Source organism: Scaptodrosophila lebanonensis, unplaced genomic scaffold, assembly GCF_003285725.1.
Source record: "Scaptodrosophila lebanonensis strain 11010-0011.00,11010-0021.00 unplaced genomic scaffold, SlebRS2 tig00000184-arrow-arrow-pilon, whole genome shotgun sequence".
NCBI classification, from domain to species: domain Eukaryota; kingdom Metazoa; phylum Arthropoda; class Insecta; order Diptera; family Drosophilidae; genus Scaptodrosophila; species Scaptodrosophila lebanonensis.
Window position 1 is genome coordinate 684,377 of NW_022060606.1, and position 14,315 is coordinate 698,691.

The 14,315-nt window shown below is 46.1% G+C and overlaps 1 protein-coding gene across 1 annotated transcript in view; it reads right to left on the minus strand.

Annotated features, from left to right (window-relative positions):
* Window positions 1–11,398, minus strand: part of LOC115629974 — a 121,996-nt gene extending 110,598 nt beyond the window's left edge. The window contains exon 1 of the mRNA XM_030526595.1: window positions 11,070–11,398. Within this exon, the coding sequence (XP_030382455.1) occupies window positions 11,070–11,398 (329 nt within the window). The remainder of the gene's footprint in view (window positions 1–11,069) is intronic.
* Between the last annotated feature and the right edge of the window lie 2,917 nt (window positions 11,399–14,315).

Sequence of the window (14,315 nt, forward strand, 5' to 3'; positions counted from 1 at the left end):
TGTTTTTTGGACTCCATGCAAGATAACTTAAGATATGCTTCCACAGCGAACAGTCATACTATTATTCGGGTTCTATGTAAGGGTCTTCATATTTGTCACCTTAAAGCACAAAGTCTAGTGAAAAAATGGATGAGCTTAAATCTTTGTTTGTTAATTCTAATGTAGGTTTAGTGTGTGTGTCTGAAACGTTGTTTGTCTCTAGTCTTAATGATCAATATGTATGTTGTGATGGTTATAATTGTGGGAATCCAAGATGCGCCACAAATAGAGAGAGCAACAAGAAGTGGCCGACGCTACTAAATGCCGCTCTCATTTGTAGCTTTGCTCTCTTGCTATTGCATTTCACCATACTACTCGACAGTTGCCAACAGAATCTCGTTTCGATCGCATCGTTGAACCATCGTCGTTTGTAAATTAAGTTAAGCCAATATATCCATTACCCACAACATTAACTATCGTCATTAAACGATATAATATAACAATAATATCATAAGCATATTGTCACCAAACAAACTATAATTAATAGTAATACAATAATAATTAATGTGTTAAAGTGAATAACTTTCGATTACTACATTTGGGGGCTCGTCCGGGATTGAATTTTGGCTTGAAGACAATTACAAAGACGTGCGCGATCAATGTTATACAAAATTGTCAATGGTACAGTCGTGAAATGGTTTAAATAAACAAAAAACGAAGTTTAAATAAAGAGATTCAGACGGCTATAAAAGTGCGAGCGAGAGCGAAAGAGACACCGCAAGCAGATAGCGTCAGACAAGAGAAACGAGAGCAACGGCAGGAATGTGCAAGTAACGGCATTTGTGCCTGGATATACATACAAATTGTAGTATAGCAACGACGGTCAACAACAAGCCACGAGAAGCAGAATCGGGTGCGTGTGTGTGTGAAGAGTCGAGATAGCATTGATCTGGAGACTGTGGTTATGCAAGCGAGAGGGCTGGTGCGTACCACATGAAGTAGTGATCTTGGGCTACACAACGCATAGAATTCGTTCTCTTTGGATTTGGAAGCTGAACGGCTACGCAGGCGAGAAGGCCGGTGCGCACTACGAAGGCTGGAGGAAAATCTGGCTGCTGGTGGCAGAGCGGTTACGCAGGCGAGAAGGCCGGTGCGTAGAGTGTGGTGAAAAATAGAACATAGATCGGGAGTGCAGACTTGTTATGCAAGTGAGAAGGCTGGTGTGGTGAAACATAGAGTGCTGTTACGCAAGCGAGACGGCTGATGCGTGCTACGAGGGAAGGCTGAAGCAGAACTGACAACTCGGTGAATTCGGTGAGATAAAATTTGGGTAGCTAAATACAGAAGCCAGTTTTAAAGTCAACGGAAATTTTGCTGGCGCCGCCAAGCGGATAAGTTGTGCACTGTTTGGGCAACAGAAACAAGAAGAAGCATAACAAGAGCACTAACCATATGGCTAGTGACAAGAGGAAATATAACAACAAGAAGAAGCAAAACAATAAGAATCAAAACAACAAAGGCATTTATATACACAATATTTGGGATATTTTTAAGATTGCATGTGCATCATCACTACTAACCTTAGTATTCCTTAAGTATTTTCCTAACAGTAGAGAGCTAAGTAAACTCATTACATTGTAAGATGGATAGGAACGAGATTTTGAACCTTCGTGTAGAGAGTTTGCGAGCAAAATTAGCCAAGCTGCATTTAATAACTACAGGGCGAAAAGGTGAATTGCTAGCACGATTGCTTGAACATTTTGGATTACAAGCCGAAGATGAAGATTCAGATGGAGATACTTCTGTAAACACGGCACCATTAATGCGGAGTGTAGAACAGACTAGGTCTTGGTTTTCTCTAAAGGATGTAGAAGGCAGTGTTTCAAAGTTCGATGGGTTAGGCTCAATCGTTGTTTCTCAGTGGGTTTGTGAGATGGAGGAATGTGCAGCTACAGTGCAATGGAATCAATTACAATTGTTTGTGTATGCAAAGCAACTATTAGAAGGAGCTGCAAGATCTTTTATTCACAGTCAGCGTGATATTCGGAATTGGGACTTGTTGAAAGAGGCATTGACTGAAGAGTTTCAGGTCAAGATGTCAGCGGCAGAGGTCCACCGACGTTTAGGTAAGCGGCGACAGAAAAAGGGTGAGACCCTAAAAGATTTTTTATACGCTCTTATGGAAATAGCAAAGCACACAAATCTCGATGACGAAAGCCTTATTGAGTATTTTGTAGAAGGTATACCGGATTCTAGGGCAAACAAATCACTGTTGTATCTGGCGAAAACTACTAAACAATTAAAAGTCCAAATAGAAGCTTATCAAAAAGCTCGTGGTTCATGCGCGTCGTTAAACAGGTATGAAAAACAAGGTGATAAGAGCGGAAGCAAAACAAACAAGGAATGAGTTACAGAAAAATCACGCAAATGCTTAAATGTGGTGAGACGTCGCATGTTAGAAAAGATTGCACAAGCAAGGATTTTAATTGTTTTAAATATGGAAAACCAGGTCATCGCGCAGCGCAATGCAAGTCCGATGTCCAAATCAAACAAGAAAGGTCGACGAACATAGTGCATGAGGCGAAGCAGGTAACTAAGCCGTCAAGCAATTTTACCGCTTCGGGTCTCGAATTAAAAGAAGTTGTCCATGGTTCAATAATTTTTAAAGGACTTTTAGATACTGGAGCGGACTTGTGTCTTATGCGCAGATGTGTCTTTTTCAAGCTAAGTATAAAACAATTTACTGGATGCGCAAAATGTTTAACCGGTATAGGCGAAAATCAGGTTTTGACTTTTGGAAGCTTCGTTCTACTTGTGAAGATTGATGGCATAGAGGTGCGAGTTGAGTTTCACGTGGTTCCAGATGAAGACATGGCTTTCGAGGCCATACTTGGCAGGACAATACATAACAATGTCCATATGATAGTAACTAAAATGGGGACAGAATTGATAAGCAAGGCATCAAATGAATTTAACAAAATTGTAGGTTTTGAGAATGGTCACTGCAGCGAGTTGTTAGATGAATTTAAGAGTATGTGTATGCTTAGCCTACTAGAGGATGAAATGGGTATAGAGTTAAATTTGTCTCATTTGAAAGTGTCGGAAGCAAATAAAGTTAAACAATTAATCAAAGTCTATAAGCCTGTTAGAAATCCGAATGCTCAGATTGATATGAAAATCCTTTTAACCGATGAGTTGCCAGTATATCAACATCCAAGGCGCATGGCAGTATGTGATCAAAAGATAGTTGACGAGCAAATAAAAGAATGGTTAGCAGATGGAATTATAAAGCCGAGTACATCCGAATATGCTTCAACAGTCGTTTTGGTTACAAAAAAGAACGGAAAGAAACGGTTATGTTGCGATTACAGGAAGTTGAATGAGAAAGTGATAAGAGATAATTATGCTCTGTAAATGAAATGTACAGAAGTATATTAGGTTTGCGGGTGCTGAAAAATGTAACAGGCAGAAGGAGGTGATTTAACCGATTTAACAAGAAGTTATAGCCGTAAATATATTTGCTGCTGCAGCGCTGCCCGCGGCTGTTGATGCTGGCGCTTTGCTGGCAAATAAAAAAAAAAAATTTGATCGATTTTACCTCTCTCGGTATACGAACTCACGTAAAGGGTTATAATTGCACATTTACATAGCAATTGCGTCTGTGTGAGTGTATGTATGTTTATGCGCATCTATTCGTGTCTGTGTAAACATGTTAGCAGTCAACCAAAGCATCAGCATCAACAACAGCCGCGGGCAGCACTTGTGCAGCGCTGCAGCAGCAAATATATGTATGGCTATAACTTCTTGTTAAATCGATTTATCATAGTAAAACTTGGCACACGGACACATAATAACCAACTGGGGGTATTTCCAAAATTTTAGTTCGAAATTCCAAGAATTACGGGAGGTAGAGAAAATCGCGATTTGCATGGGAGAGGTAGGGAAATTCCAAAATATACATTTTCTGCGTATTCACACAAGGCATCTTGGACTAAAATTTGGTGTTCCTAGGTGTTATAGTCTCCGAGATATAGGCGATTATACGAATGGAAAATCGGGAAAACCTCCATAGGGGGGAAGTGGGGGGGGGGGAATCAAAAATATAAAACAAACTCGTATAGAATACACACATAAGGCATCTTTGTGCAAAATTTGATGTCTCTATCTCTTATAGTCTCTGAGATCAAAGTGTTCATACGGACGGAAAGACAGACAGACGGGGCTAGATCGACTCGTCTCGTCATGCTGATCAAGAATATATATACTTTGTGGGGTCTGCCACGCCTCCTTCTGCCTGTTACATTTTTCAGGTCCCGCAAACCTAATATACTCTTGTACATTTCATGTACAGAGTATAAAAATTTGATCGATTTTAGCTCTCTTGGTATTCGAACCAGAAAACTGCAACAAGTATATTCGAGTATGTTGTACCACCCTAGCTGAAAATGCAATCAAATCAGATCTTTGCTTGGCTGCAAACGAGCTCGAACTCGTTGAGTACTCTCAGCCTTTTTCTTATGATCGAACTGGCATGACCAATCTTTCTATTTTTACGAACAAGCGTGTATTCTGTTCTTTGCGAACGGGTACCAGCCTTGATTGGTTTGCTTTCAAACAGACTTTCCAGAATGAGCGTTTGATCGAACAAGTATAGTGCCGTTATTGCTCGAGTATTGTTTGGGTATTGCGCGAGCTATACTCGGGTATTACTCGAGTATTGCGCAGGTTTTACCCGAGTATGTCTCGAGTATTGCGCGGGTTTTACCCGAGTATGACCGTATAAAATATGCATGTATGTACATATTTATGTATTTGTGCGTGCATGTGTTGTTTGCAATTATGCGCAAACGTGTGTATATGTATGTAGGTATTTTAAATAAATAGGTACAGAATGAAAAGAAAACATGCTCTCCACAAAAAAAGAACAAATAAAAGAAGAAAAAACATTTTTTACTTAATTAAATTATTAATACTTAATTTATTAATATAATTAAATTAGAAGACATGTTTATGTTCAGTTTTAACAGCATACATTTATATCACGTGCCTATGCGTGTTTATATGCGTGCAGCACAAAGTTGATCCAAAGCAGCAACAACAACAATTCTGAGTCTTTGCAGTTGTGGGTCAAACTGACTAACCAGTCGTTCAAAACCGGTCATTGCTTGCATTCATGCAAGAAGTTTCGGTCACAACCGCTCACTTCTGAGTTTTTGCAGTTTTTGTTCGAACTTTGTGTTCGTTGAGGGTTCGTTCACAACCAGTCATTGCTTGTCACTATACCCAAATGAAATAATCATACCGAGTATGGATAAATACTCGAGTGTGACCGAACATGTAGTACTCGTTGCAGTTCTCTGGTACACACCTAACGCATCTTTGTGCAAAGTTTGGTGTCTCTATCTCTTATAGTCTCTGAGATCCAGGTGTTCGAACAGACAGACAGACAGGGCTAGATGGACTCGTCTCGTCATGCTGATCAAGAATATATATACTTTGTGGGGTCTGCCACGCCTCCTTCTGCCTGTTACATTTTAAGCTCCCGCAAACCTAATATACTCTTGTACATATTATGTACAGAGTATAAAAAATTGTGCGCTGGTACAAAATAACATGTTTAACATGAAGGTAGCTTAAACCTGCCGAATAGGCATACCACGAGGTTAAATAAAACTTAGTAAAGCGCTCTCCAGAAACAAAGTGCGTGTGGTCGGTCCAATGGCTCGTATCAAAAAGATCGAAACCAGACAAGAAGAAAGCCCTTGAACCTTTGCTTTGGAACTTTTAAGCGCCATGACATTCTTATTGTCAATTACAGCTGATCAATTATCAGCGTTGCTTATCTCTTATAGAGAGTGGATGGTGTCACAGCTAAAGGTAAGTCAATTGCATCTTAATATGAATTATTATCGAATTTATTTTATTAAAATTTTCTCTATCTTGCCTGCACAAATGGTGAACATAATAGCTATTACCTAGTTTTTTCTAACTCGCACCTTAATCCATTGTGGGTTAAATTTCGCGATTATATTCTTTGGAGTGCTACTTTGGCCGAAATTTCGTCTATACACTTATTGGCCTTCCCAAAATACAATCTCACGAGTACGCAGATTATACTGATGCATATTATGCTCCGCAGTTTTTGCGATGTTTTCTTTTAATTCCCTACGCAACAACTGTAATTGGTCATCCCGTTGCAACACATTTTGTGGCTCATCCAATAGGTTAAGTTTTCTCAAAAGACCCTATTGAGATCCATGGGTAACCATATCGAAACCGAAAAGAGCGTGATAAGGTGAACACCCCATACTCTGGTGATACGAGTTGCGCAAAGCACAGCTGATGCCTTGAATGTGGTTATCCCAGTCGCCATGATCTTCTTTTAGATACGACCTAATGCCGGCAATTATAGACCGGTGAATCGGTCACAGAAGAGCCGTATATATATGCTTTATTTCAAGCGACACAAGTCAAGCGACACTCCAAAAAGAAGCAAGAAAAAAAAGCTAAAGTCGAGTGTCCCGACTTTGAAATACTCTGTACATATGTTCAGAATAATTATAGAAATTAAAAAAAAGTAAGAGAATTAAAAAAAAAAAATTTTGATCGATTTTACCCCTTTTGGTATTCGTACTCACGTAAAGGCTGTATAATTGCACATATACAAAGCAGTTGCGTCTATGTGAGTGTATGTATGTTTATTCTCGTATATTGGTCTGTGTAAGCATGTTCGCAGTCAACCAAAGCACCAGCATCAACAACAGCCGCGGGCAGCGCTTGTGCAGCGCTGCAGCAGCAAATATATGTATGGCTATAACTTCTTGTTAAATCGGTCTATCATGATAAAACTTGGCATACGGACACATAATTACTAACTGGGTGCTGTAGTGGGTCACCGAAATAGGGAATGAAATTGCTGAAAACTCCTCTTGACACTTTGAGGTTAGTAAAAAGGCGCTGGTCTTGAGTAGACTTCAAATATACAGCTCTTGCTTTATTCACTGTTCTTCAGGGAGTGTTAAAGGCGAAAAAGTACAAAGGTTTAGGCTGCCGAAGTAGCGGCTGTCAGATCGCAGCTGACGACGGCAGTGCTCTCTCGTGTCGCCGACGTCGACGCAGGCAGCGATAACAGCCGCAGGCAAACAGCGGCCGCTGCCGCACCTGCTGTTAGCAGCTGCGAATTTACAGTGGCCGCTGCCACCTTAACACTGGGTATTTGCAAAATTTTAGTTCGAAATTCTAAGAATTACGGGAGTTAGAGAAAATCGCGATTTGCATGGGAGAGGGGGGAGGGTGGGAAATTCCAAAATACGCATTTTCTGCGTATTCGCATAAGGCATGTGGGACTAAAATATGGTGTCCGTAGGTTTCCGAGATATAGGCGATTATACGAATGGAAAATCAGGAAAATCCCATAGAGGGAAAATGGGGGGGAAATCAAAAAAATAAAACAAACTTGCACAGCGTACACATATAACGCATCTTTGTGCAAAGTTTGGTGTCTCTACCTTGTAACGTTGCTCTGGCCCGGGTATACTCGTCGGCCAGAGTCGTTGCAAAATTCTTTGTTTGGTTCCCCAGGAATAAAGTGAGCCCGCAGTTACCATTCAAATATGATGCTCGCCGTGTATACAATTTATCTTTTATTTCCCAAATGTAACAAATAGGAGGGTGCGCTTCAATGCGCGTTCGTTTCCCTCTCCAACCGAACTAACTCCAAAAACTCTCTTCAACTTACAACTACTTACACCTACTTAAAAACTACTCATCGGCATCGTGACGACGCGTTGCGTAGCTGGCAGCTGTGCGTCGTTACACCTCCCCCTTTCCCCAAAGGGTCGAACTGCCCGATCGATGGTGTTTTCAAATTTTGTTAGCATCGCGCCATAATCGAAAGGCAGATGTGTAGCAGCTGGGTGGCAGCGCTGCCACCCCTCGCGTTTGACCACCTGTCGACGCCACCTGTAACTTCACAGTCAGCTGCTCGCGCTGTCATTCTGTCGCATCGTTGTCTTCGCTCTCCATTTCCGCCACGTGTTTGAATTTCAAATTCTGGGGTGCGGAATCTGTTGGTGATTGCTGGGCAACGAGCTGTATCTCGCAAAAGTACCTATAGCACGCAACAGCTAATTATGTGCCCGTGGCATGCACGGTGTACATCTTATACTGCGTCGACTGCAACCAGTGCACCGGGCCTCCCATCGGTGCCGTTGAGGTATCATTTGTGCTATATGTGGCTGAAACGTAATAAAATTCGATTATGTCTGCAGGATTACGTGGACGTTATTCTTTAGCTAGGAGCGCCTGCTTTGGTTGCCCCGACGCTTGACCGCTGGCCTGGCTGTGTTGGCGTCGCCGCCATGGCTGCCGCTGCCTCCACTGCCGCTGCCGCCATGGCTGCCGCTGTTGTCGTCACCTGTTGCCGCGGCTGCCGGCGTCGCCACTACTGCCTTCATCAACGTAGCCGCAGCCGCTGCTGCATTGGTGCCGCTGCTGTTGACGTCGCTACCGTTGCTGCGGCCACTACTATCGTGTTGCTGCCGCTTACGCTGTTGCGGCTGTTGTCGTGGCTGTTGTAATGGCTGCTGTTTTGACTGTTGAGAGATTGTCAGTGGCATGGTCCCCATACCAGCGCAACTGCCGCTGTCGCTGCATTCGTCGGCGACGCTGACGTCTGCATTCAGCGCCTTCAGATCTCGCACATGTGCTGTTCTACCTCTGCCGCCCGCTACTGGTCGTAAGCGCACTATGACTGGGGATATAAATGCACGCACTGTGAATGGCCCATCGAAGCGTGGCGCCAGTTTGGCCGCAAACTGCTCTGCTGCTCTGATCCTCACTGGCCAGCACTTGGTTTCTTTTCGCTATTCGGGCAATGAACTGTACCAGTGTCGCGTGTGTTTGTGGGCTAGCTGGTACTGCCTCAGGGGCGTCTGGATCCCTGCCGTACAGTGTGCGTGGATGCCTTGGTTCTCTCCCAAATAGGATGAAAGCCGGTGAGTAGCCCGTTGCGTCTGAAAGTGCTGTATTAACAGCCAATTGTGCTTCCGGCAGTTGTTCGTCCCACGTGTTGTGCTGCCCGTCCGCCAGCTGAGCAATCAATGTTTTGACCGTTCTATTGGTCCGCTCCGTGGGATTCTCCTGAGGTGTATATGGTGCCGTCAGTTGTTGCTGTATGCCTGGGCTCCATTGTCTGTGATGAGTTTTCGCGGCGTCCCAAACCGCGCCAGGATCCGCTCTCGTAGGGCCAGCTTCACTGCCGCCGGATGGGGACCAGTTCTGCCCATTTACCGAACTTATCCACAAGGACCAGTAGGTACGAGTTGCCCCGTTTGGACCGCGGCAGCGGCCCTACGAAATCGGCGCATACGACGTCCCACGCTGCCTCTGCTGGTTTGAAATGCATCTTGCCTGCTGTCAGCTGTTGCTGGGCTTTATAGCGTTGGCACAACAGGCACTGGTGCACATACTTCGCGACGTCGCGATACAGACCAGGCCAGTGGTATCGGTCTGCGACGTGCGCACATGTTCGGCGTACTCCCATATGGCCCGCCGTTGCGTCATCGTGGCATTCTCTCAACACCTCATGTCGTAAAGGCGCGGCCACGCATAGCCTCCATGGTGACACGTCATCTTTTCCCAGATCGTTGGCGATGCGGCGGTACAGCCTGTCGTTTTGTATGGCGTAATCTGGATATTTACCGGGGCTCTCCAACACCGCTGCCGTCAGCTGCTGTAGCCATTTACAAGTTGACGCTGCCTCTGGCTCCACGTGTGCGCGGCCGGCCACCTCGCGCGGCTGCCGTGACAGCGCGTCGGCCACCACGTTCAAGGCTCCTTTTCGGTACTGGACATCGAATGTATACTGTTGCAGCTCCAAGGCCCAGCGAGCAATGCGACCAGTGGGACTCTCGATTGAGTTAAGCCATCGCAACGCCAAGTGGTCGGTCACGACGGTAAAGTGATAGCCCTCCAGATAGTGTTGCAGCTTTTGGATTCCCCAAACAATGGCCAGGCACTCCTTCTCCGTGGCGCTGTAGTTGACCTCTGCTTTCTGCAGTTTCCTACTGGCGTAGGAAATCACGTGCTCCTGGCCGTCTACGTTCTGTGTCAAAACCGCGCCCAGCCCATACTCGCTGGCGTCAGTCTGTAGGCAGAAGCGTTGTGTGAAATCGGGGCACGCTAACACCAGCGCTTCCATGAGCTGTCTTTGGATACAATCAAATGCCTCCTGCTGCGGTGTTCCCCAACTCCACTTGTGGCCTTTCTTTAACAGCTCGGTGAGTGGGCCTACCGTTGTGGCGAAATTGGGTACAAAGCGGCGGTACCACGAGGCCATCCCGATGTACTGCCGCAGCTGTTTTAGGTTGGCCGGGGGCTTCAGTTCACTTATGGCTGCCACCTTTTCTGGATCCGTCTGTATCCCGTCTTCTGTCACCAGGTGCCCCAGGTAGCGTATGGACCTGCGAAAAAACTCACAGTTATCTTGATTTACCCGTAGGTTTGCCGCTCTCAGTCTTCGAAACACCTCCCTCAGGTTACATAGGTGTTCTTCGAGTGTCTTCCCAACCAGAACTATGTCGTCCAGATAGGCAAACGCGTGTGGAGCCATATCCGGGCCGATGACGCTATCTAGCGCCCGCTGTAAGGTGGCTGGGGCGGAGTGCAGGCCAAATGGCATCACTCGTCATTGGAAAAGGCCCCGTCCGGGCACTGTGAAGGCGGTGTATTTGCGGCTGTCGGGCTCCATGGGGATCTGCCAATAACCGTTTCGCAAGTCGATGCTGCTGATGTACTTTGCCTGTCGTAACTGTTCGAGAATATGTTGGATCCTCGGAATGGGGTATGCGTCTGGCTCCGAGCGCTCGTTCAGCTGGCGGTAGTCGATGCACATTCGCCACGCCCCATTCTTCTTGCGTACCAGGACTCTGGGCGCGCTGTACGCGCTATCGGACCGCTCAATACAGCCCTTCGCCAGCAACTCGTCAACCTCGTTGTCAATCACCGCTTGCATCGCCGGATTCCTCGGATAGTAGCGCTGTTTAATGGGCCTGTCGTCTTTCACGCGGATCGTGTGTGTCGCCACCGACGACACGCCCACAATGTTCTCAAAGCGTGGTAATTCCTCCTGAAGGAACGTGGCAGCCTGAGCAGCCTGCTCATCTGTCAGCGTAGCCGCCGATGGAGCAATTGGCTCTGTGGTCACCAATGCCGCACATGGTACTCTGCGGCGCGCCTGACGCCTTCTCCGCCGTCGTCGCTCACGCACATCTCGCATCTCCAGCTTATGGCTGCCGGCGGTGAGCGTACCATAGGCCTTGCTGATGAAATCTAGCCCTAGTGAGAGCTCGTCCTCGCAGCCCGGCAGTGTCAACAGTGGTACCGAGATGCATTTGTCGTCCACTGTTATCGCCGTCATCGTCTCCTCGCAAACAGTTTGTCGCGAGCCGTTGGCCATCGACATCGACACCTCTACACTCCGTACATTCTCCCCACCTGGCTTTCTCAAGCGTCGTGCCAGCGCCGGGCTCACGAAGCTGCGAGTGGCTCCCGTATCCACCACCGCGTCGAGGGCAAGACCACCGCAATCCACCCTCAACACCATCACTCGCGAGCGTTCTGCCACTAGTTTTCCTGCGTGGGCTCGCCTATTGGCTGTATGTGGCGAGCCCCCCTGGCGTTTCCCGCTCTGCGGCGACAGCATTCGTTCGCTTGTATGCCCAGCCTACCGCAATCCCAGCAGTATAGTTGTTGTTGGTTTGGGCAGCATTCGTTGTCGTGCCCCGCCATACCACAGCGTTTGCAAGACCGACCCTGGTGTGCCGACGAGCTCTGCATCTCGGGCCTGGTTGCTGTTGTTCGCGCGGGTGCAGTCTGTAAAGGGACAAAGTCTCGCTTGTTTAACTCACCACCAGATATGGGCTGCGTGTCCGTTGGCTCCGGACGTCGGATCGGAAACCCCCGTGGGCCCATGAACGCTGGTTGGGATGGGCCTGCCCCAATGGTACAGGCCGGAACCAGGCCCAACTCCTCCAGCTCTGCTGCTTGCCGTTTGAATTCTGCCACAGTATGGACATCCTGATGTCGTATCCTGATGTTGATCGCTGGTCGGCTGTTGCAGTAGATGAGCCTCAGCTGCTCCTCTCCGGGCATGTCTGCATCGAGCATCAATTCCAGCATCGCCTTGACGTAGGTCGCAGTGGACTCCGACTCGCCCTGAAAGCGTCGTTGCGCATTCTGTCGCCACCGCTCAATGTGAGGAGCGGCCGGGTACGCTTCTAGCAGTTCCGCGTGGAACTCTGCCCACGACTGGGTCGAGTTTCGCCTTGTGCGGTCCCACGTCAGTGCCGCGCCCTTCAAAATGTTTGGTAACATCGGCACCAAATTATCTACCGGCTCCCCACTCACTTCCGCTTTTTCTTCTAGCCTGCGCAAGAATGCCCGTGGGTCCCCGCTGCCGATCTGGTTCGTGGTCACGCATGGCGCCGCTGGCGCTTCTGTCGTATAGGTGGTGGTGGCGGTCACGGTCACTGGTGCAGCCCCAGCTGGTGCTGTTGCCGCTAATGGCCCCGTTGATGGTGTCTTGGGATGCTCGGTCGGTTTTCTTGGCGATGCCGCAGCTTCCGTAGGCGGCAGGTGCATGCCGGGCGAACCTTCCTCTCGCTTGGGGACCTCCAGTTGTGCCTTCGGCGGTACGGGACTCACCGGACGTGACTCATAGCGGGCCGCTAGCAGTTCTAGGCGTGACTGGTGTTCCGGCCCCGCCACTTTCACAAACGTGGCGAAGCGTGTTCTCAGCGTTTCCACGGTGCCCGCGTCGTCGATCCCAAACTCCTGCAGCAGCTCGATCAGCTCCTCCTTCCTCAACGCTCGCACCCAGCTCGTTCGCACCATCACGAGTCAACAGTTCTCGCCTTACGTTTTCCAACTCGCCGCGTGGTCGCGGTCGTGTTTAACCTCACTTTATTTTGGGGTCCCTGCTCGGGCGCCACTTGTAACGTTGCTCTGGCCCGGGTATACTCGTCGGCCCGAGTCGCTGCAAAATTCTTGGTTTGGTCCCCCAGAAATAAAGCAAGCCCGCAGTTACCACTCAAATATGATCCTTTTATTTCTCCAAATCAAATAGCGAGGGTGCGCTTCAATGCGCGTTTGTTTGCCTCTCCAACCGAACTAACTCCAAAAACTCTCTTCAACTTACAACTACTTACACCTACTTAAAAACTACTCATCGGCATCGTGACGACGCGTTGCGTAGCTGGCAGCTGTGCGTCGTTACACCATTTCAACAATCAAATAATGGATACCGCTACTGCTCACCAGTTAAAAAAAAAAAATGCTGAGAACATCGTATCAGTGTTACAAATGTTTTTTTGAAAACAGATGTAATTCCTAAAAATATTCAATCAGATCAAGGCAAAGAATTTTTTAATAGAAGCTTAAAGCTTTTTATGAATCAATCATTACGATACCTTTACACATTTAAGAGCTTCGATCTGCGAGCGTTTATACAGAACCCTTAAAAATCTGATGTGGAGAATGATTAGCATGCAAGGAAAAAATAGATGGATGTATCGAATACAAGATTTAGTTTCAAAGTATAACAATACATATCATAGTACTATTAAAATTAAACCCACTTCTGTTGGAAAACAAAATGAAGAATTTATTTTAAATACTGCATACAATTATGCGAAAGTATTTCCGTCGCACAAATATTCAGTAGGAGACTCTGTTCGAATAAGTAAATACAAAGGACATTTCGAAAAAGGTTATGAACCAAGCTGGACCACTAAAATATTTACAAAGAAAAAAGTTACGTTAATTTCTCTAGTGACGTATATTTTACAAGTTTATAAGAAAGAATTGTTTGAAGGTTCATTTTATGAGTATGAATTTCAAAAGGTTAAAGTTAAGAATGCTTATGGTGTTGACAAAATTTTGACAACTAAAGGTAATAAGGTATTGGTAAAATGGTTAAGATTTTATGGAAGCCATAATTCATGGATCGCTAAGAAAAATATATTGTAATTAAAGGATTAATAAACAAGATAGAACGCTACAGTCGAGCAAGCCCGACAGTAAAATAGCCTGTACTGCCCACAAAAAAAGAAAAATTTAAAAAAAAAAAATTTAAAAAAAAAATTAAATTATTAAAAAAAATTAATGAATTAATTAATTAAATTAAATTAGAATATATGTTTATGTTTAGTTTTAACAGCATACATTTACATCACGTACCTATGCGTGTTTATATGCGTGTATGTATGCAGCACAAAGTTGAACCAAAGCAGCAACAACAACAACAGCTGCGGGCAGCGCTGCCGACAGAGGCAGCG